At 40.9% G+C, this 24961-nt stretch overlaps 1 protein-coding gene across 13 annotated transcripts in view; it reads right to left on the reverse strand.

Annotated features, from left to right (window-relative positions):
• LOC126108118 (zinc finger protein ZFP2-like) overlaps positions 1-24961 on the reverse strand; it is a 205158-nt gene that overhangs the window by 173963 nt on the left and 6234 nt on the right. For 9 of the 13 annotated variants that reach the window (XM_049913352.1, XM_049913359.1, XM_049913360.1 and 6 more), the window contains exon 3: positions 23571-23633. The exons of the other annotated variants lie outside the window; for them this stretch is intronic. In XM_049913352.1, coding sequence (XP_049769309.1) covers positions 23571-23633 — 63 coding nt within the window. The remainder of the gene's footprint in view (positions 1-23570; positions 23634-24961) is intronic. 13 annotated transcript variants of the gene reach the window in all.

Raw genomic sequence — 24961 nt, forward strand, 5'->3', positions numbered from 1 at the left:
AAGAACTGCAATGAAATGAATACCCCTAGCTGCACACAGGCATTGATATAAGTGAACGGGGACAGGTGAAAATGTGTGCCCCATCCAGGACTCAAACCTGGGATCTCCTGCATACATGGCAGATGCTCAATCCATCTGAGCCACCCAGGACATAGAGGATAGTGTGACTGCAGGGACTTATCTCTGGCATGCCTACCGTGAGACCCACATTTCCAACCTATTGTCCTGCGTTATACTCTTAGTGCCCCTGCCCATTATACTCATTACTCGCAGCTTTTTGCCCATACTCTTAAGAGTACGGGCACTGTTTGTGCATCTGTGTGGAAGAAGATTGTCAAATGACCAGTGAGCCTTATATATATGAAGATGGTATCTGTTCTTTTGTACCTGTCCAAAAGAACAGGTACCATTTTCATATACTCAAGAACTAAGACTAGCACTGTCACTTGAGACTCAAGTGCACATGGAATTGGATGGTGTTTGTTGCTTCTGTCTCAACTTATTTTGAAAGATTGTTTATGGACTTTTGAGTGAATGGTTAAGAGTTGAAGGCTGTGATTATAAGGAGGTGCTGAGAGTTATAGTTACTGGTATTTATAGAAGAAAACGAACAAAACATGTCCAAGTTTTTTGATCCAGTGAACCGATATGGGTGAAGAGAAACTAAGGGTAAATATTTTGTAAGTCTCCAAAAACTAAAGTAGAATTTAAAAATGGTTGACAGCAATTCCTCAGAAAGACAGTCTGACAGTTGTTGTGTGTGTGATTCACATTTCAGTGAGGAACAACAAATCTATCACCAGTAAACAAGTTGAAATTTTAAGACAAGGGTGGTCTCTTAAAACCAGAGCGGCTCAGTGGTTCATTGTTTATTTCCCAGTTTACTGAAATATCTAACGAAAATATTACACAAAAGAAAATCTTCAGTAAAGCACTTGCTTAAGGGAAGCTGTTGAAAGAAGACAGTAAACAAGCTGCAGTTTCAATGTCTGCCAGTGCTTCTTCAGCTGAGGAAAATGTAGGGAGCTGATCAGTACTGGACGGAGTAGTAATCACATTACAACAATGTTGATGTGCCAGGAACTGGAAATTGTCAGATTACGTGATAAATTAAGGACAGTAAATTCCGAAATCAATCTCTTCCAAAAACAAGTCTCAGATGAAAACCATAAGATAGCTCAGACAAATGTCCTAGATCATTGTAAACTCAGTAAAAACAGGAAATCATATTTGTCACTATGTTAAAGAAATGCCAATTTAAAAACAGCAATAGAATGCATTATGTGATGTGACAATGAATTTATTCTGGATAGCATGCTCTCGAAAAATAGTAGCTCAAAGGATAATTACAGGCATTGTTTGAAGCACACATTGTTGCAACAACCTTCTGAAACATCTCCAAAATTAAATGATCTCAAATGCTCATGTGAAATTAACAAAGAGCCCATAGAACAATTAGGAATTATTTTCGGAAAGGGCAAAATGAAAACAAAGGTACGCTGATTTTGGATGAAGTAAAGCACAAGGAAAGCTACATTTCAATAACACTTTGCTGAAAGTTTGTTTCGTCAATTTATGGGTATATACTTCAGACGACTGTAGTAATAACTTTGCCTTTCATTGCTCTGGTGTTCATACGTGTTGCTCTGATTCATAACCGTATTCACCCTATTTTAGTGTACTCCAGTCACAATGCCACTCCTAGCGATGTCTAGCATAAATTGATTCAAGTAATTATCTAGCTAGAGCAAGCCAGAATGACACTTGTTTCATTCCCTTCTTATGGTACAGTACACAACTGAATAAAAAGGTCCAGCAGTGTCTAGGAATTACTGGCGTAGAAAATAAAGTTCCTTGCTCAATATCAAATGCAGTTGACATGACACATTAACAATTACTATGGCAGGAAAGGATCCTATAGCATGATGTATGAGAAACCATGCATACAATGACTGACTGGCTGGATGGTACGGTACATATTAGACCACAATCTCTGTAACAATGTACGATTTAACAAATGGTCTCTAGCATGGAAATCATGCATTTCTGGACATAAGACCTTTTCTGGTTTGTATCCTCTCCTCAATCAATCCCTGTTTGTAAAGGTGGAGAAAACACCCTATATCAGGGTTGGCCAAACGCTGCACAGTGTGCAGACGTGCGGAAGTGCTGCACACTTGCACACGTGTGCGACAGCGAGCGACAGCGACATCTGTTATTAGACATGTGTCCTAATTGAACGGCGGTGGCTCCACTTCCCTGTTTATGTGGTACAAGCAAGAGCGCAACATACCCAGTCTCGTTTACTCCTGGTAACCGTAACCTTAACAGAGAAGTATTGAGAAATGGCAGGTATTGTGAAAAAGCAAAGGACGGGAGATCTATGTTCTCAGTTGTTGAAAAATGAGTGGGAACTGCAGTTCTTTTTTGTAGCCGTTGGTGAAAACTCAGTGTTTGCTATGCTGCCGAATAATAGGCGGCCAGCGTAAGTTTTCAATTGAAAGACACTACAATACATATCACAAAGACGAGTGTAGTGTACTCAACAGTGGAGAACGACAAGCAAAATTAAATGTCCTTAAGAAAATGGATGAGACAACTCGATTATCATTTCTCATGACCAGTGATAAATGTGTTTGGATTTATTCCTTTCATACTTAAAAATGATTGTTTACTAACTGTGCATTAGTGCCTCATTCTGCTCCATGTTACATTAGTATCAGGGAAGTTGGTCATTAAACCGATTGTTCCAATGTATACTTACATTTAGGGTTTTTTTTTTTTTAATGTGTGAAGGGCTACGCTCATCTGAAGTCGATAAAACGTAACATTCATCAAATTGTCGGTTATTATGCAGAATTCAGACGGAGCTGATGAAAGATGTAGCAATAATAGTATTGAAATAACAGGTGATCATCGAGAGGTCTGCGGTTATCATTCTGTTCGGAGGTCAGTGAGACAGAAATTATGTGGGTGTAACTGAGGGCACCGAGAACTAGTTATAGGAAACCTTGCATTAGTTTAATGTTATTTGAAATCATGAATAAGGTTCGTTGGAAGTTGCTAAGTGCTCTCTTTCTTAAATACTAGATCAAAAACATTACCCGTATCTACATGCCGTGAGTCAAGCTGCCTTAATATAAACCCACGGTTGTTAACTGTATTACTTGTCTTACTGGGTTAAACTGTTAACATAAAGCTAGACATCTCAATGAGTAGACTGTGACAGTATTTTAAATGTTTAATACGCGAAATACCTTCCCATGGTTGGCTTGCAAGCTGTGGAAAGAGCACTAGAATGCGCTAGTACAGAGTATCCTAGCAAGTGGATAAAGCGAAATCTATGGGTAGAAACATGCACTACATGAACGCTGACTGCTGCGGCGTGCACGCTGTGACCCGGAAGTTGCACATGTGCAGGAGCACCGCACGCGTGCAGAATTTCTGGCCGGCCCTGCCCTATATAGTGGTGTTATGTTCAGATTATTAAATCAATGCTCACTGCATGTATTATGTGAGCTATAGTGTAAAGCACAAGCCTTAAAGCAGGGCTGAGAAGTACTTAGTTTGTAAATGTGACAGTGTTGGTGGGAAAGGGACTGGATTGGTAAATGTGTCATGTTGCTGCCTACTGTTTAAAGCATGTTGTAAAGCTGTGTAATTATGTTGCTGTCACTGAATTAATGAATCATCAGAATGATGATGTTATTTCTTGTAACATTATCACTATTTTTATAGTGTTATACTCGCATAATATTTATATTGCCTGCCCTACTTCTTACTTTTCCAATTTTTATATGGGCTGATCTGCAACTCCCATGAAAACTGATCATCTTTATTACAGAAAATAGTGATGCAGATGGTGGTTTCCATTCATTATACCAATGATGATAATGCATTCATGAGGTGCAAACAATTATGAACGAAGTATCTGGTTGATCTGCAACCAGTGCCCAGTGACTGAAATTTCTCACTTCCAGGAGATTAGAGATGTTTGTCAGAACTGAAAAAATTTTCCAATATTAAATATTTCTTATGACATTCTTAACACATACCATTGTTCTTCCCCTCATTAACGTGTTGTTAAAAATTCTTTTCAAATAACCAACTCTTTCTCCCTCTCTCACATTAATTAATGGTCTCACTGTGTTAAATAGCCACAAAAGATTCCCATGCATATAAAACAAATCAGCATTTTCCGATCTCATAAGGTATCAAATACATTCCTCTGTAGTTCTCTCATGTTCATATTATGCAGTGTTAAGGCAGAAAGAGTCACCTGTACTGGATCATGATGGCACAGTTTAATTATTGTATAAAAGACAGGAATTCGAATTTGCTGCTTGCAGGTCATTTGTGATGCTGTTTATATTTTGTGGCCCTATACCGGAAAATGCTGCATAAATGGTCAGTCACAGCTGGATAAGAATTCAAAGTGGTGCAGAGATTGTGAACTTGCTGTAAATGTTCAGAAAAAAAATATATATTTATATAGTGTGTGTGTGTGTGTGAGTGAGTGAGTGAGTGAGTGAGTGAGTGAGTGAGTGAGTGAGTGAGAGAGAGAGAGAGAGAGAGAGAGAGAGAGAGAGAGAGAGAGAGAGAGGGGGGGGGGGGGGGAGCGGCATTGAATTCCTAAGTGACTAAACTGCTGAGGCTATCAGTCTGTTCAGAAATGTAAAATTGCACTTTTATAGCACACTTTGGTTCACTGGTAAAATACTGGTAAAATGCAACCAGTCCACAAAGGAGATTGCTTATAAAACATTTGTACAATCCATACTAGAAGCCTGCTCAGGTGTGTGGCACCTGCACCACATATGATTGTCACAGAATACTCAACATATACAAAGATGAGCGGCACAAATTTTCACAATTGACAGTGTCGTGCAGATGCTAAGAAACAAGACACACAGATGCTTTAAGATTGATGCAAACTATCCTATGAAACACTATTTACAGAGATTTAAGAACCAGCTCAAAGTGAAAAATCTAGAAATACATATCATCCTATTACGTATCACTTCCCTGGGAGCATAAGGACAAGACTTTATTAATTACAGCATGCACAGAGTCAATTTCACAACAATTTTCCTGCACTCTGTATGTGAATGGAATGGAAGAAGCCCTACTTACTGGTGCAGTAGGAAGTACTATCTGCCTTGTAACTCTCAGCAGATTCCAGAGTATGGATTTTTATGAGGACATGGATGTAGATGCTGTTCACTCTTTTTCCATTTTCCCTTCCATTCACCTATAATAATACAACACAACATCTCCAGCTGAGTTAGAATCTACACTTTGAGTGTACTAGAAGGATGTCTGCTGTACTTGCAATCAGTAGACTGCGCTTCAACCCTTCCACCCCCCCCCCCCACACACACACACACACACACACACACACACACACACACACACACACACACACACACACACACACGGCTACAGTTCCCTTCCCTTCAGAGTAGTGGCATGTGAAGAACTGCACTGCTAATTGTCAGTAACAGTTAGGAGATACAGATGAAAGTCTCATGCTGCCCCTTGAGACTACTTGTGTGTGTATGGATGGCCAGAGACTGATCTAGCAGTGCTGAGATTATCTGGGCACAGAAGTTACCAATTCTCTTTGTGTATGCCCTGATTCCTTTTATTTTATCATCATTTCTCCTGATGTAGTTGGGTGTCAAAACATTTTGGCATTCAGAGGAAAATAGTTGGTGATTGAAATTTTGAGGAAAGAACTCAATACAAAGAGAAACGCCTTTCTTCCCCTTACCACATCAACTCGTAATGTACACCTGACACTTTTCCCACTACTTTGCAATAATACAAAACAAGCTTTCCTTCTTTGAACTTTCTCAGTACCCTCCATTAATCCTATCTACTAAGGATCCCATACTGTACAGCAACCATTAAATCTGTACAATTTATCATGTAAACCAAAAGTGGAGTTCTACAATTCTGGTGTGGGGGACCTCACATCTTCTATTGTTCAGTGTCAACTACCACTTTCCACAGACTTGATGGCAACAATCAGTACAGAGCTGTTTACTGCCAATTTTTTTTTACTCAATGTGCTTATGTATTTTATACAGGTAGTTGGTTATTAGTGTGTTTAACTGCCATTTCATTATGGGTAGAAATTGTTGCCTTGAAAGGAGAGTTGTAAAAATTTGCAAGTCCTACCTGGCAAGCATGTATATTTGCCGTAAGTTAACTGGCATAAATTAGTAGAATTTGTTTTTTTATATATTTTGGAAATGTTGATGTTGTTAACTGCGAGTGTGTCTACATTCACATCTTAATTCTGCAGACCACTGTGATGTGCATGGCAGCAGTAACATCCCACTGACTTTTTCCCCATCCTATTCACACATGGAGTGCAGGAAGAATGACTGTTTAAATGTGTTCAAGAAATCTGCAATATATCTAATTTTGACAAGACACATATGGGAGGTATACATATGGGACTTCAGCACCAGGTGGTTGTAATTAAAGAGCAGCTACTCGCACAGGTTCAGTGTGGACTTTGATGATCATATCAAAGCAAAACTTGGTAGCTGCATTAATGGGGAACTGGTTTACACTGGAAAAAATCAGTTCCGACTTTGGACACCCCAGTGCAAAATTGGGCACTGTATACTGTCTGACACTGACATAAATGCTATCATTTGACAAACCATAACGTGAGTGAACAGCGTGGCTATCAAGTGAGACTATGGGCTTTTAGTGAAACAGTTTTCTGTGAAGAGCAGGAATACGGTGCTGCACTGACACAGTAAGGTCTGAGCAGAGGACCAATGTCATTAAATGGTTTAAAGGAGATAAATTATAAAATAGATCCCAGAAGGCTTAAGAATACAGGATAAAAAATCAGGGCTCCTATGGAAAAACCCTGTTTGCAGGGACCAAGTGAGCTTGGTGCAGCATCTGGAACAAAGAGGCATCCTATCTGGATGGAGTTGATTGCTATAACTGACCAAGTCACAAATGTCCCAGTCAGGGCTAGTGTTTGTGTTGTATCTTGAGAACTGTTCGTTCCACAGTGTGGCATGGAGTACCTGACTGACACTTTTATTGATCCTTTTATCATACTGGTATTTTTTTGTTTTTGCTTTGCTTTGACTGGGTCAGTTTGGCTGGACCACCAGAGTGCCAATCTTATGTGCTGCTGCAGATAAAATGAGTACACCATTTGTTTGCAAATTGTATTTACAAGCCTCAAACAGCAGCAACTTATTTTCAGTTATCTGTGTGGATACAGTTTACTTTCTAATTTCTTTCATGTCTGAATACTTACCAGGCACAGTCTAGCATCTTAATAACTGGATAGTGTGCAGTTTTTCCATCTTTGATATGAATAGGGGCTGACTGCTCTGTTCAGATTTGAGCCTAGTTCGTGACTCTTAGCAAACAGCTCCAGGTGGTGTTGGCTTTGGTCACACTGCTTGAGGGTGTTGCCAATTGGCATCATTATGGAAGACTAGATGTCTACTATGTCCCACACATCCCCCAATTGGTCCACTACTGTGGCCCTCCTTGGAACTGCCTGCACTGGAGGTGACCTGTCACCTGTGGTTCAGTGATAGGTAGCTCCAGCAAAAGAATTTCTGAGGGGCTGTTCAGAGTTCCACCCCAGATAGTACGACAAACAAATTCTGGGTGCTATTTGTGGCTGAGCCAGATGAAGGCACTCCTCTTCTCCAGAGCAAGTCTCTCAGCTCACAAGGTCTGGGCATTCACACAGGGTGGATTTACTGGTAGTTGGGAGTACCAGTATCAGGGAATATAGGTGCCAAGAAGGGGAAGGAATCCAGTGTGCACTGTGCACATATAAGGAGGAATTTTTGAAGGGATTATCCTAGATTGGGAATGGGTGCTTCCAGGTACCACGAAGAACAAAGGGTGCTGCCAAGTGCAGGTAGTGGCTCATGTTGGAACTAAAAAGATGTATTGGATTGGAAGAGATGCTATGATTTTGATTGGCTAGCTGTACTGGCTAGTAGTAAAGACCAAGTCTTGGTTGTGAGATGAAGGCAGAGCTCGCCATCTGTAGCATCATATACATAACCAACTGTGGTCCTTGGGTACAGAGGCCAGTGGATGGCTCGAATCAAGGGTCCACATGGTTCTGCAACCACGTAGGCTGAAGATTCCTTGACTTGGTGGGTTTCTGGATTCTGCTTAATAGGTCAGGGGTCCACTATACACAGGAAGTGGCTACACTGGTAGTGGGACCTGTGTAAAGGGAACTGGGTAGTACTTTTAGGTTCCCATGGAAAGAACATATTCCTGCAAACTGCTAGTGGGAAAGTTCAGATAACCAGCTTATGCAACCGACTGTAGAACGATACACTGCCACCAACGTAGATCCCAGAAGGCTTAAGAATACAGGATAAAAAATCAGGGCTCCTATGGAAAAACCCTGTTTGCAGGGACGAAACAAAAACATGTAACACATAATGCAACACTGGGTTCACATCAATTATTTTTGCACTTTTCTTTCCGATATTGATTTGTATCCTGCAGGACTGTGGACAAAAACAGGAAATAAGGGAAAAGAAAGATGTCAGTTTCCAGGCTACCCGGAAACTCACAAGGCTATATATCAGTCTGTCACAACATAGATTTCATCTCTGAGAGAAAGCTGTTAATAATAATTGAAGTGAGGCAGTGAAACACTCCTCTACACCCCTATACAAGAACCTCTTGGAAGCAGCAGGAGAACATGAAGTAGAACTATGCAGACAATACCACTCACCAAAACTGGGATTTGTATACCAGATAAGATTAATAAAATTTCAAAATTAAAGTTGCACATATGTTCTGTATACACACATATATGATTATATAACATTAACAGAATTGTCATCATGTGTCAAAAGCATGCTGTGAAGGAAAGGCCATCCACAAAATGATTAGTTTGTATGTTAATGGCATGAATGAGCTGGTTGACAGCTGTGCATTGTCTATGATGTAATATCTTCCCATTAGCTGTCAACAAACCGATCCAGAGACATATTACAAATATCTACTTTCTACCATAAACAAGTGCGGTACGTGGACCACTGTTTGTATAGTTTAGCTAATAAACCTGTCCACTGGAGTTGTTGACTTGAGGAACTATGTTATTAATGGGGGCACATTAAAGCCATTTCAAAGTAATGAGTGTACATATAAAGTACCCACACTTACCATGTCTCCATGGCAAGGACTAAGGAACAACAGAAGCTCCTGGTTCCAATGAAGATGCTACAGGCCTATAAACTTTCCAGTGTTCTTGACAGTGCTGGTTTGTTTTCAGCCAAAAGGAAAGGGAGGGTACTGGCTGCAAGATTATTCCAGTTTGCCTTGTTAAGAGGCATGATGTGCTCAGCATTGTTGAGTGGACACCCAAACTAATCCAACTTGTGTATTTGGGCCTGAAGAATGCCTCACTGCAATATCCAACCAAGCAGTGAGGGGTTGCTCTTCACTGGGAACTTCAGTGTCAGAAGAGAGAGAGACTCAGGCACACAGCAGCCTTGTGTAGTGATACATGCCACCATGGAGAAGTGATGCATATCCCTACATCATCTTTCCAACAAATGCTACTCCCAACTACGAAGCTATTTACGTAACAAGATTACAGAAACACATTATTTGTGTTGAGTGTAAAAGTACAGGGCATAAGAGGCATGTCAATATCTTGTGTTTGCCAAGGTTCCATCCGAGATGTGGTGTTCCAATGGTGAGTTTGGGTAATGTATACTGCAACTGCTGGGATTTCTGATCCACCTGCTATGCAAACAACTTGTTTATAAATGCCCAGATATGTTTCAGCACTTTTCTGCCTTCATCAGTGGGTACTTTTATTTAGCTACATGTTTCAAGTAATAATGATCCTAACAAAATTAGACCTCCTAACAGTTTATGTCTTTTCACTATTACCTAATTTTTCTATATTTCTGGGTTATGTATGATCCTCGATATTTTTCTACATACAGATAGATTGTCATTTGCAACTGAATTATGTTCCTGTGAGTTTGGTTGACTAATCAGCAAATCTCTACCTATGAAGCAATTTTGTTGCACCACAAAATTTCATGTCCATTTTGTAGAACTCCACTCAGAAGCTCTACTTCTATACTTTAGCTCTCCTCTGCCTGTGCCAAGGTGAAGGCTCCAATAAGAATATTTTTTGATTTTATGATGATCTCAGCTCCATATTTTCTGACCTGTGTTATTCAGTGGAGGATGATAGGGTACCTCTGCAAAGCCCATGAGAGCACTATGGTCAAGAGGAAACAAAACACTTAGCAGGCTACATGCAGAATGGATTTTTAGGTTAGAAAACCACCTGTGAAGACAGTAAATAGATAAATGCAGATCTAAGTTTGGGTCACCTAATTTTGGAACTGACGAAAATACATGTCACAAAACCTAATGAAACCCAAGGTAAAAGTAAAGCTTTCAACAACCTGGAGGTAGTTATTAACACCTTAGTGCTCTATTAGGCATTGTCTTACTGGGTGCGGTAGGCCACTGGCTTCCTCCAACTTCTGAACTCACTGACACAGTAAGTTACATGAGGACCTTGAGCTTCACACTGGAATGGAAACTCGTTTTCCACATATACAATTTCCATGTGAAAAAGTTACAGGTGATGCTTGGGACTGAACCCAAAACACTTGAATTTGCAACCTCACTCCCATTCAATACGCAGTCCTCTTACTCTTAGGAAAGAGTGTAAGCATTCAAGACAAGATCCGGAGTTTCATTAACTAACAGTGGGATTGTACACACAACACTGGAAGGAAAACTAGAAATAATTAGCTACAAAATCAGATATTCCATACAGAGGACCCACTAGAAAGATGCACCACACAGCACAGGCAGTAATACATTTATCATCATCACGAAAAATCAGTACTGTACAATGAAATAAATATGCATTTATCTCATTGCATGTAACTGAAATTTGAAATCTGCATGCAGGTAAGTATATCAAATGTGAGGAAAAAATAATTTAAAAGTGTCAATTGTGATGTGGAAAAAATAACCATCTGAGTTCCAATATCCACCCACCATAGTACATTAATGCTTAAGAAATAGTCTGGTAAATATTGTATACAAATCAAATTCCTGTATCATACTGCAGTGACAGGATATATATACTTGTCAACTACATAACTGAAGATGCATGCATTCAAATGGGGAGAAAGATGTGGAGGAAAATTACATCAATAATGTACAACATGACCTGAGGTTGAGCAAATTTAGACAACATGAGCCATGGCCTTTTATCAGGAGATGTTCATCCATTTCCTTTAAGAGATTTTGAGAATCCATGGAAAATGTAGATCTAAATTTCAGAGGACAATCTGAACTCATTCATCTCAAAATCATGTCCTGTGACATTAGCACAGCTGCAAGAACAAAGATTCCTGTGAAAAATCTACAAAACGTGTTTTCCCTAAATTAACCTCTAACTGTTTAGAAAACCCACACAAAAGGAAAATATTTATTCTGTTAGCACTAGACATGCCAAAAATAATAAATTCTCTAAATACAGAGATCTGAATATGAGCACTGGACTACTGAAGTATCACAGGTTGCTACTGTTAAAAAGAAATTCTGAAAGATAGGAACATACTTCTCCCTAACAAACCTGGTAAAGTGATCAGACATGACGTAACAGCCAATACAAACAGCATGGGGAATGTTGTGGAAGACAGTGAGGACCAGCAAATGTTAACATTACATAGTTACATGACAGCAAGTACCTGTACAGCAAACCCAAATGAAGCTAAATCCCCCGAATCCCCACGGCCAACCGAAAGTTGAACATATGAGAACCACCAAGACAGCTTATATAAGAAGCCTTCCATTAATTTCTAAGCAAGATCATATCTTGCAAAACATGAAACAAAAAATGAAAACCCCAGAACTTCTGAACAAAAATGTTAGAAAAGGGATCAAAGACATCTCTACAAATGATAGTTGACAGTGATGCCCATGGTAGCAAAACAGAAGACAGTAACAGAAAAGACATAATTACAATGCTTAGCCTTACGAAGTTTCTCCACTATAGAACATAAAAATGCATTTCAAATTTTTTACTACAGCATAGATACTAAAACGACAGATACATAATTGACTAAGGTGGGGACAAGAGGGAGAAGGAAAAACATAACTTATTCTACACAGTAGACCACTAGACCTGAAGGGGCAGCCAACAAATTAAAACAAGTGGATGTTGCAGAACCACCTCTGGCAATGGAACTGTTACTTTATGGAACATTGGCTTTTCAAGGGAATAGAAAAATGCACAAGTCATTTCAGATTGTAAGAGGAGGCACAGGAAACATGTTTGGGGCTAAAGACCTAAACAGCAGGTCATTTTGTTCTCCTATATGATTTTGTAAAGAAAACAGTTCCTCTGCAAGAATTAAAATGGATCCTACAGTCATTGATTGCTCTATTCACTCACAGTTCTGCTGCAATTTTGAATACCAGAAGATTTAAGCTAATCAGTAACATTCACATTGCAATCTAATGACTGCCTAATATTAGAGAATTGTCTATGTAACAACAGATGTAAAAATTTATTTGGGCTGCACTGATGAGTTAAACCTGGATTTCTTGCATTTTATGGGCTGTCACCTTAAGCATTACGGACACATCCCTGTGACAGTAAGAACTTGACAGAAAAGGGGATCTTGCAGATCATCCTCTTCAATTTCTTTCAGATTTACAGTATTTGGAGTTTAGTGCTGGAACATCAATTTCCTAAACCAGCACTATGCAGTTACCAAACAACTAAAATAATTTTACTTTAAGATCAGAAGATTTCTGAGTGCTGTCTACCACCAAATATTTCCTATTTATTAACACAACTGCTGATAATTTAGAGTATAGCATAAAAGTGCCTTAATGAGAAAGTTCCTGGTTCGAATCTCCTAGTAGGAACTACTACTTTTTAAAAACTTCCAAAACTACTAAAAACTGCAAATTTAACAAATACTGAATTGTAATGATTTGGTGAAAATTACATATTTTTTCATCATTTGACATATTAAAAGAAATAGTTTGATGAATTTATGTGAGATTTCTTTATTTTCCATTTGATGCTCTTCATTTTTGTACCAAAATGTAATTTCTCAACAGTACTTGCATTTTTATGTAACTTTTAATTAAAAATAAGTATTAAAAAGTATGATTCAGCATGAATGAAAATTACCATTCGTTTTACATATGGAATGTAAATAAAACTAAAAGAACTGGTAGCACTTAGTGTGATCTGAACCACCAACTTCATGATTATTATGCTATTGTCCTATGCATTCAGCTACAGACAACAACAAATTTTTTTATACTTACCAGCACTCACAAATCACCCAATTGCCATATGCATTCCTTGTTTCTACTTTTATGGAGAACTGTGTCATACTGCTTCACAAAATATTTGGCTGGTCACTGACCTTCAAATCCTGAACCTAAGATGAAAATCTATGAGGACACGCAAGTGACATCCCCTTGGCAGCCCTGGAGGCATGCTTGGTTAGGGTAATTGTTGAAGTAACTGATCCTGAAACTAGGAGTTACAGCCTCAAATCGGAGACATAGCAACAGTTTTCATCTGTTAGTTTGTATGGGTACCAATGGAGTCTCTCAGAATTGTTATATTCATATAATAGAGGGAAACATTCCACGTGGGAAAAATGTATCTAAAAAGAAAGATGATGAGACTTACCAAACGAAAGCGCTGGCAGGTCGATAGACACACAAACAAACACAAACAAACACAAACAAACACAAACAAACACAAACAAACACAAACAAACACACACACACACAAAATTCTAGCTTTCGCAACCAACGATTGCCTCGTCAGGAAAGAGGAAAGGAGAGGGAAAGACAAAAGGATTTGGGTTTTAAGGGAGGGGGTAAGGAGTCATTCCAATCCCGGGAGCGGAGAGACTTACCTTAGGGGGAAAAAAGGACAGGTATACACTCCCGCACACACACACATATCCATCCGCATATACACAGACACAAGCAGACATTTGTAAAGGCAAAGAGTTTGGGCAGAGATGTCAGTCGGGGCGGAAGTACAGAGGCAAAGATGATGTTGAAAGACAGGTGAGGTATGAGCGGCGGCAAATTGAAATTAGAAATTAGCAGAGATTGAGGCCTGGCGGATAGTGAGAAGAGAGGATATGCTGAAGGGCAAGTTCCCATCTCCGGAGTTCTGACAGGTTGGTGTTAGTGGGAAGTATCCAGATAACCCGGACGGTGTAACACTGTGCCAAGATGTGCTGGCTGTGCACCAAGGCATGTTTAGCCACAGGGTGATCCTCATTACCAACAAACACTGTCTGCCTGTGTCCATTCATGCGAATGGACAGTTTGTTGCTGGTCATTCCTACATAGAACGCTTCACAGTGTAGGCAGGTCAGTTGGTAAATCACATGGGTGCTTTCACACGTGGCTCTGCCTTTGATCGTGTACACCTTCCGGGTTACAGGTCTGGAATAGGTGGTGGTGGTGGGAGGGTGCATGGGACAGGTTTTACACCGGGGGTGGTTACAGGGGTAGGAGCCAGAGGGTAGGGAAGGTGGCTTGGGGATTTCATAGGGATGAACTAAGAGGTTACGAAGGTTAGGTGGGCGGCGGAAAGACACTCTTGGTGGAGTGGGGAGGATTTCATGAAGGATGGATCTCATCTCAGGGCAGTTTTTGAGGAAGTCTTATCCCTGCTGGAGAGCCACATTCAGAATCTGATCCAGTCCCGGAAAGTATCCTGTCACAAGTGGGGCACTTTTGGGGTTCTTCTGTGGAAGGTTCCGGGTTTGAAGAGATGAGGAAGTGGCTCTGGTTATTTGCTTCTGTACCAGGTCGGGAGGGTAGTTACGGGATGCAAAAGCTGTTTTCAGGTTGTTGGTGTAATGGTTCAAGGATTCCAGACTGGAGCAGATTCGTTTGCCACGAAGACCTAGGCGGTAGGGAAGGGACCGTTTGATGTGGAATGGGTGGCAGCTGTCGTAATGGAGGTACTGTTGCTTGTTGGTGGGTTTGATGTGGACGGATGTGTGAAGCTGGCCATTGGACAGGTGGAGGTCAACGTCAAGGAAAGTGGCATGGGATTTAGAGTAGGACCAGGTGAATCTGATGGAACCAAAGGAGTTGAGGTTGGAGAGGAAATTCTGGAGTTGTTCTTCACTGTGTGTCCAGATCATGAAAATGTCATCAATAAATCTGTACCAAACTTTGGGTTGGCAGGCCTGGGTAACCAAGAAGGCTTCCTCTAAGCGACCCATGAATAGGTTGGCGTACGAGGGGGCCATCCTGGTACCCATGGCTGTTCCCTTTAATTGTTGATATGTCTGGCCTTCAAAAGTGAAGAAATTGTGGGTCAGGATGAAGCTGGCTAAGGTAATGAGGAAAGAGGTTGTAGGTAGGGCGGCAGGTGATCGGCGTGAAATTAAGTGCTCCATCGCAGCGAGGCCCTGGACATGCGGAATATTTGTGTATAAGGAAGTGGCATCAATGGTTACAAGGATGGTTTCCGGGGGTAACAGACTGGGTAGGGATCCCAGGCGTTCGAGAAAGTGGTTGGTGTCTTTGATGAAGGATGGGAGACTGCATGTAATGGGTTGAAGGTGTTGATCTACGTAGGCAGAGATGCGTTCTGTGGGGGCTTGGTAACCAGCTACAATGGGGTGTTGTGGTTCTAGACTATGTTGATTGGTATTTTGAGGTTTTGGACACCCCAATTCAGTAGTTAACCTTTCCTCCAAACCTCTCTCCCAACCCGAAACCTCTGTTCTATCCAAAGGCCTCACCTTCAGCCCCACTCCCAGATTTAACCAAACAGCCCTCGTCGAAGATTTACTGTCCTACACCCGTACTCTCTGCTGGAAATATCGCTTTGCCACGAAGAAAAATGATCCTAATCCTACTCCTAATGATCCAACTCCCCAAGACACTATCCAAATTGAACCATGCCTGGAACAGTTCCGTCCTCCGTCACAGCGGGACCCACCTCCTCTTCCTCAAAATCACCCTCTCCTAACCTTCCAGGAACTTCTGACTTCCAGCCTTGCCTCTCAATCCTTCGTAAAAAACCTTAATCCTACTCCCAACATCACCACTGCTGAAGCCCAGGCTATCCGTGATCTGAAGGCTGACCGATCCATCGTCATTCGTCCGGCGGACAAGGGTTCCACGACTGTGGTACTTGATCGTCGGAAGTATGTGGCTGAGGGACTGCGTCAGCTTTCAGACAACACTACTTACAAAGTTTTCCAAGGTAATCCCATTCCTGATGTCCAGGCAGAGCTTCAAGGAATCCTCAGAACCTTAGGCCCCCTACAAAACCTTTCACCTGAATCCATCAACCTCCTGACCCCACCAACACCCCGCACCCCTACCTTCTACCTTCTTCCCAAAATTCACAAACCCAATCATCCCGGCCGTCCCATTGTAGCTGGTTACCAAGCCCCCACAGAACGCATCTCTGCCTACGTAGATCAACACCTTCAACCCATTACATGCAGTCTCCCATCCTTCATCAAAGACACCAACCACTTTCTCGAACGCCTGGAATCCCTACCCAGTCTGTTACCCCCCGGAAACAATCCTTGTAACCATTGATGCCACTTCCTTATACACAAATATTCCGCATGTCCAGGGCCTCGCTGCGATGGAGCACTTCCTTTCAGGCCGATCACATGCCGCCCTACGTAAAACCTCTTTCCTCATTACCTTAGCCAGCTTCATCCTGACCCACAATTTCTTCACTTTTGAAGGCCAGACATACCAACAATTAAAGGGAACAGCCATGGGTACCAGGATGGCCCCCTCGTACGCCAACCTATTCATGGGTCGCTTAGAGGAAGCCTTCTTGGTTACCCAGGCCTGCCAACCCAAAGTTTGGTACAGATTTATAGATGACATTTTCATGATCTGGACACACAGTGAAGAACAACTCCAGAATTTCCTCTCCAACCTCAACTCCTTTGGTTCCATCAGATTCACCTGGTCCTACTCTAAATCCCATGCCACTTTCCTTGACGTTGACCTCCACCTGTCCAATGGCCAGCTTCACACATCCGTCCACATCAAACCCACCAACAAGCAACAGTACCTCCATTACGACAGCTGCCACCCATTCCACATCAAACGGTCCCTTCCCTACCGCCTAGGTCTTCGTGGCAAACGAATCTGCTCCAGTCTGGAATCCTTGAACCATTACACCAACAACCTGAAAACAGCTTTTGCATACCGTAACTACCCTCCCGACCTGGTACAGAAGCAAATAACCAGAGCCACTTCCTCATCTCCTCAAACCCGGAACCTTCCACAGAAGAACCCCAAAAGTGCCCCACTTGTGACAGGATACTTTCCGGGACTGGATCAGATTCTGAATGTGGCTCTCCAGCAGGGATACGACTTCCTGAAATCCTGCCCTGAGATGAGATCCATCCTTCATGAAATCCTCCCCACTCCACCAAGAGTGTCTTTCCGCCGCCCACCTAACCTTCGTAACCTCTTAGTTCATCCCTATGAAATCCCCAAGCCACCTTCCCTACCCTCTGGCTGCTACCCCTGTAACCACCCCCGGTGTAAAACCTGTCCCATGCACCCTCCCACCACCACCTATTCCAGTCCTGTAACCCGGAAGGTGTACACGATCAAAGGCAGAGCCACGTATGAAAGCACCCACGTGATTTACCAACTGACCTGCCTACACTGTGAAGCGTTCTATGTGGGAATGACCAGCAACAAACTGTCCATTCGCATGAATGGACACAGGCAGACAGTGTTTGTTGGTAATGAGGATCACCCTGTGGCTAAACATGCCTTGGTGCACGGCCAGCACATCTTGGCACAGTGTTACACCGTCCGGGTTATCTGGATACTTCCCACTAACACCAACCTGTCAGAACTCCGGAGATGGGAACTTGCCCTTCAGCATATCCTCTCTTCTCGCTATCCGCCAGGCCTCAATCTCTGCTAATTTCTAATTTCAATTTGCTGCCACTCATACCTCACCTGTCTTTCAACATCATCTTTGCCTCTGTACTTCCGCCCCGACTGACATCTCTGCCCAAACTCTTTGTCTTTACAAATGTCTGCTTGTGTCTGTGTGTATGCGGATGGATATGTGTGTGTGTGCGCGCGCGAGTGTATACCTGTCCTTTTTTCCCCCTAAGGTAAGTCTTTCCGCTTCCGGGATTGGAATGACTCCTTACCCTCTCCCTTAAAACCCAAATCCTTTTGTCTTTCCCTCTCCTTCCCTCTTTCCTGACGAGGCAACCGTTGGTTGCGAAAGCTAGAATTGTGTGTGTATGTTTGTGTGTCTATCGACCTACCAGCACTTTCGTTTGGTAAGTCTCATCATCTTTCTTTTTAGATATAGAATTGTTATATTCATATAGATAATGAAGTAATTCTACAGATATACATGCTAAAACTAGTTCTCCTGCTCAAAGACAGCACTTTTAACAACAGTGCACAGGCCCCACCCCCAAATGAACCATGGACACTGCTCGGGCAGGGTTGCTTGCATGTCAACAATACTGAAAACAGTGTTAGGTGCAAACACAGGTAAGTATTATCTGAGGAGAAATCAAGCTAACACATGGTTCCTCAAGAGGGGGCAAAATCCTTTTCAGCAGTTGCTAGAGCAATGGTCTGGATGATCAACTGACCTGGCCTTGTAACATTAACCAGCTTCCTGTGCCAATACTGCAAATTGATGAAAGCAAAGGGAAACTGTAGTTGTGTGTGTTTTTCTTCTGAAGAGCATGCAGCTCTATTGCACAAAATTATCTTAGGCAAAATATTCTGGAGGTAAAATAGTCCCACACTCAGATCTCCAGGCAGAGACTACTCAGGAGGATGTTATCAGGAAAAGCTGGCCAGGCAGTCTATATGTCTGTGTGTGGAGTATTACATACCTTAGTAGGGTAGGCATGTATCACTAGGGATAAGATAGATACTGCCTACAGGAAAATTAAAGAGACCTGTAGAGAAAAGAGAAGCACTTGAATGAATATCAAGAGCTCAGATGGAAAACCAATTCTAAGCAAAGAAGAGAAAGCAGATAGGTGGAAGGATTATATAGAGGATGTACAAAAGGGCAATGTACTGGAGGGAAATATATGGAAATTGAACAGAATGTAGATGAAGATGAAATGAGAAATGATACTGTGTGACAAGTTTGAGAAAGCAGCAAAAGACCCGAATCTAAACAAGGCCCTTGAAGTATACAACATTCTATTAGCACTACTGATAGCCTTCGAAGAGCCAGCCCTGACGGAACTACCATGTGGTGAGTAGGATGTAGGAGATAGGCAAAATACCCTGACTTCAAGAAGAATATAATAATTCCAATCGCAAAGAACAAAGGTGTTGACAGACATGTAAATTACCAAACTATCAGTTTAATAAGTCGTGGCTGGAAAATACTAACACCAATTCATTAGAGATGAATGGAAAAACTGGTAGAAGCTGACCTTGGGATAAATCATGGATTCCATAGAAATTTTTGAAAACATGAGGCAATACTGACCCTACAACTTATCTCAGAACACAGATTAAGGAAAGGTAAACCTACATTTCTAGCATTTGTATACTTAGAGGAACCTTTTGACAATGTTGACTCGTACACTCTCTTCCAAATTCTGAAGGTGGCAGGGGTCAAATACAGGGAACAAAAGGCTATTTACAATTTGTACAAAAACCAGATGGCAGTTATGAGTCGAGGGGCATGAAAGGAAAGCAGTGGTCGGGAAGGGAGGGAGACAGGGTTGTAGCCTATCCCTGATGCTATTGAATCTGTATATTCAGCAAGCACTGAAGAAAAAAGAAAAATTTGGAGCAGAAATTAAAATCCATAAGTTTCATATCAGCACACACTCTGCTGCAGAGTGAAAATCTCATTCTGGAAACATCCTCCAGGCTGTGGCTAAGCCATGTCTCCGCAATATCCTTTCTTTCAGGAGTGCTAGTTCTGTAAGGTTTGCAGGAGAGTTCTGTAAAGTTTGGAAGGTAGGAGATGAGATACTGGCAGAATTAAAGCTGTGAGGACCGCGCGTGAGTCTTGCTTCGGTAACTCAGATGGTAGAGCACTTGCCCGTGAAAGGCAAAGGTCCCAAGTTCGAGTCTTGGTCGAGCACACAGTTTTAATCTGCCAGGAAGTTTCGTATCAGCACACACTCCGCTGCAGAGTGAAAATTTAATTCTAAGAACTTTGAGGTGTGCCAACGACATTGCAATGTCAGAAACAGTGAAGTATCTTGAAGAACAGTTGAACAGAAAGAATAGTGTCTTGAAAGGAGGATATACGATGAACATCAACAAAAGAAAAATGAGGATAATAGAATTTACTTGAATTAAATCAGTGATGCCGAGGGATTTGGATGAGGAGATGAGACACAAAGTAGTAGATGAGTTTTCCTATTTGGGGAGCAAAATAATTGATGATGGTTGAAGTAGAGAGGATATAAAATGGAGGGTGGCAATGGCAAGTAAAGCTTTTCTGTAGAAGACGAATTTTTTAATATAGAGTTTAGCGTTAAGTGTCAGGAAATCTTTTCTGGAAATATTTGTATGGAGTGTAATGTTATATGGAAATGAAACATGGATGACAAACAGTTTAAACACGAAGAGAATAGAAACTTTTGAAATGTGGTGCTACAGAAGAATGCTGAAGATTAGATGGGTAGATCACACAACTAATGAGGAGGCACTGAATAGAATCGGAGAGATGAGGAATTTGTGGCACAACTTGACAAGAAGAAGGGATCGGTTGGTAGGAAATGTTCCGAGGCATCAAGGGATCCTCAATTTAGTATTGGAGTGCAGCGTTGAGGGTAAAAGGCATAGAGGGAGACCAAGAGATGAATACACCAAGCAGATTCAGAAGGATCTAGGTTGCAGTACATACTTTGAGCTGAAGAAGCTTGCACAAAGTAGGTTAGTATGGAGAGCTGCACGAAACCAGTCTCTGGACTGAAGAAAAAGACGACGACAGCAGCAACAGCTGCCTAGGAAGATTAGAGACTTTAAAAGGAAAAATGGATAGGTTGTGTTCAGTTGTATTAAGAACTGAAGTGCAGTGGCAGAAAGGACAGGGCTTCTGGTCAGGTCAGTACAGGATTATCCACAAAAAATCAAATAGGGGTCATGTAGGGAGTGACCTAGTAATAAGTAAGAAAATAGGAACATGAGTAAGGTATTATGAACAGCAATGTCAATTAATTACCAAGCTGAAATAGGTATGAGGAAGATACAATAGTGGTAGAAATTTGCGTGGCAACTAGACCAGCAGAAGAATGGAATAGGAAAAAGTTTGATGAGAAAAATTATTCAATAGCTAAGTAAGATCAAAACCAATTCTAGAAAGTAATTAAATTCAATAGTAGGAACAAGATGAATAAGCAAAATAGTAAGAGAACATCCAATGGCACAAAGGACTGAAAGGGGGAAGCCGCCTGGTAGAATTTTGCACGTTGCATGAATTAGTCACTGAACACTTGTTTCAAGTATCATAAAGAAGTTTACGTAAGTGGAATAGCATGGAGACACCAAAAGATTTCAAATGGTTTTTAATGGCAAAAACGAAGATTTCAAAAGCAGATTTTAAACTACAAAAGATTTCCAGTGATGGATGTGGACTCTGTCTAGAGTTGTTTTTATCAACTGCACAGTAATGTTGAAGAAATGGTAAAAGTAGAATTTAAGTAGAAGGGATTTGGATAAAATGAATGAACCAAAAGTCACTGATAGTTTGAAAATGAGCATTAGGCAACAAGTAATACATAGAGGGTAAGTATACAGTACGTCATGAATATGCAGCTTTGAGATGAAACAGTGAATGCAAGGGGAAACATAGGTAAAAAGTAAGACATAGTAGGAATACCTTTGCAACTCACGAGATACTGAATTTAATTGATGAGAAGAGAAAATACAAACATGCAGCTATTTATGCAGACAAAAGGGAATGCAGACGTTACTGGAATGGTGTTGACAGAACATGCAATATAGCCAAACAAGAATGGTTGTAAGGCAAAGGGGAACAAATTTGCTCTAGAAAGGGGAAAGGAAGTAGTTGTAGACAAGACTGGAGGTGTCATAAGATGAGCAGAATTTGATACAGCACTGAAAGAGAGAACTAGTAACAAGGCCATTGCAGTTGATGCCCCTCAGAATTATTGGGATACTTGGGAAAGCCATCCATGACAAAATTATTCCACTTTTGTGCAAGATATGAGAAATCTGATGTACAGTCATACTTCAACCAGAATGTAATAATTAAAATTTGAAGAAAGGCAGGTGCCAACAGGTGTGCGTATTATCAGACCATCACATTAATATGTCATGCTTGCAAGAATGGGAAAGCTTTTAGAGGGTTAACCTTACATAAGATCACTTTGGGTACCACAAACATGTAACACGAAGCAATATTCATTGTATGGCTTACCTTAGAAGACGAATTAAAGAAAGACAAAATTGTGTTTACAGCTTTTGCAGATTTACTAAAATGCTTTTGAGAATGTGGAGTTGACTGCACTCTTTGGAATTTGGACAGCAGCAGAATAAATAGACAGGAAGCAAAAGTTTGGTTGCAGCTTTCACAGAAACCAGACTCCAGTTGTAAGAGTTTCTAAAAGAAATGAAAGGGAAGCATTGAGTAGGAAATGAGACAGGCTTGTACCCTATATCTGACATGCACTCTGTACGAGGAAGACATGAAGGAAATCTGGAAGAAATTTATGAAGGAAAGGAAATTGTGTGTTTACCAACAACAATGTAATTCTATCAAACAAAACAGGCATCTTGAAATTGTCAATGAAGCAATGTGTGGGAGGTAAAAATTGGAAGAGTACAGTGGGATAGTATCACTAGAAGAGATTGTATGACAAACATCAATAAAAGCAATGGAATCTAGCTGTAATAAATCAGGCAATGTTGAGTTCCGACTAGAAAATGAGACACTAGACGTAGTAGACAAAGTTTGCTATTTGGGCATCAAAATAACTGACAATAGCCGAAGTAAGAAAGAAATAAAGTGCAGACTAGCAATATCAAGGACCATGTGGCTAATAAAGAGGCCTGTTCATATCTAATATAAATTTAAGTGTTAGGAAGTATTTTCTGAAGATATTTGTAGTGCAGCCTTGTATGGAAGTCAATGATAGGCAATTCAGACAAGATGAGAATGAAAGCATCTGAAATGTGCTACAGAAGAATGCTGTAGATTTGATGGGTAGGCGAAACAAATGAGGGAGGAACATAGGGACCAATTTCACTAACACAAGGGACCTGTTAATAGCACTAATTCTGAGTCAAGTTGGTAATAGAGGGATATGTGAGGGTAAAAAGTGTAAAGGAAGACTATGACATGAAGACAAGAAGAAAGTTCAGATGGATGTAGTAAGTGACAGTCAGAGATTAAGGGGTTTATGGAGGGTAGACTATCATGGGCAAGTGCATCAAGCCAATCTGTATTATATTCAGCAAATCTGAGCCATAACATAACACTGCTTAATTTCATACAGTCACACAAATTCTAGAATTACCTGTTGGTCCACTTGCTCATCCCATTCTTCTTTTACTTTCATGATCGATGTGTGGAACTGTACCTGTGGTGAACAGTGAACAAAACAGCAAGGAGTTTAAGAAGTCAATTTTACATATATTACAAAAAAGTATCACATATTTTAAGTCTGACACTTCTACAGAATAAATGGCTCATTCTTTTCAGAAAGTGTCCTCCTCAGTGACAGTCAGTAAGGTGCATTTCAATGGTAGTGATCTAAAAGTTATATGAATGATCAGTGACAACATATTTGAAAATTTATTTGCATCTTTCACTTTATTTTCCTATGCTTCTATTTTCAATCATATGTCCTACTCCCATAATCATTACTTACTTATCATTAACTATTTTATAAGAAATGTGTTTCATCATATAAAAAAACAGTAGTGTAGTGAAATCAGTGGGTACAACTAGAATCTTTAATACTGCAATCAACAATACCCACATCACACAACTAATTGTAACGTGGGCTTTGAGGCCATTCAGTTTGTGAGAGTTTCCTGTTCTTGCTAGCCTATGACTTGGGATGTGGATGTTTGTATTATTTACAGTATCTTGCTCATGAACTGCTTTCTGTCAACCCATTCTTTAACATTCTTCCAGATGCCAACAGCAGAGTCATAGAGATATCAAAAACTGTTAGTATTCTAAGCCTGGTAAACAAGATACAGACAGCACTATATGTTCCGCCTAGCCTTTCACGCGGACTTTTTTTTAATGTTACTGATATCAGGGCAATAAACATGTATCTGACAAAGGAACCAAAATATGACATACAGAGAGTGTTACAACCAAACACTCCTCCCAGTTTACACATGAGGTAGAACAATCTTGAGGACTTTTCTTGCAGATTTGGTTGGTGTGTTTTTCCCAGTTCACTTTCCCATCGACATGAAATTTGGCACATTTACTTTCTATACTGGCTCTCAGACAGGTACAATGAAGGAGTGTTAAAAACTTGAGCTTCTGGACAAAGCCCTTCTGAAATAGAAAACACATTCAAAGGAACTCACACATGGCCACTGTCTCCAGGAACTGGGACATGACCATCTACTTTTGGCATGAGCAACAATCTGTTAGGGTGGGTTGTGAGGTATGAGGAGGCACAGGGTAGGCAGAGAGGGATAGCAGTGTAAAGGGGGGAGGAACGGTGGGGGGAAGATAATGTGTTCTATGTGATAGCATGCAAGGATGTGGCAGAGACATTATGGGTTGCTAAAGGCAGTTTTGGGAAGCTGTACTGTGGGAGGGGAAAGGGAGGAGAGAAATTGAGAAGGGGAAAATAGTACTTTCACTGGGAGGAAAGAAGTGAGTGTGTGTGTGTGTTTTGCTAAAGTGAGAGCAGGGAAATGGATATTGGTATGGGTAGAG

The sequence above is a fragment of the Schistocerca cancellata genome, chromosome 11 (assembly GCF_023864275.1).
Source record: "Schistocerca cancellata isolate TAMUIC-IGC-003103 chromosome 11, iqSchCanc2.1, whole genome shotgun sequence".
Classification (NCBI taxonomy): domain Eukaryota; kingdom Metazoa; phylum Arthropoda; class Insecta; order Orthoptera; family Acrididae; genus Schistocerca; species Schistocerca cancellata.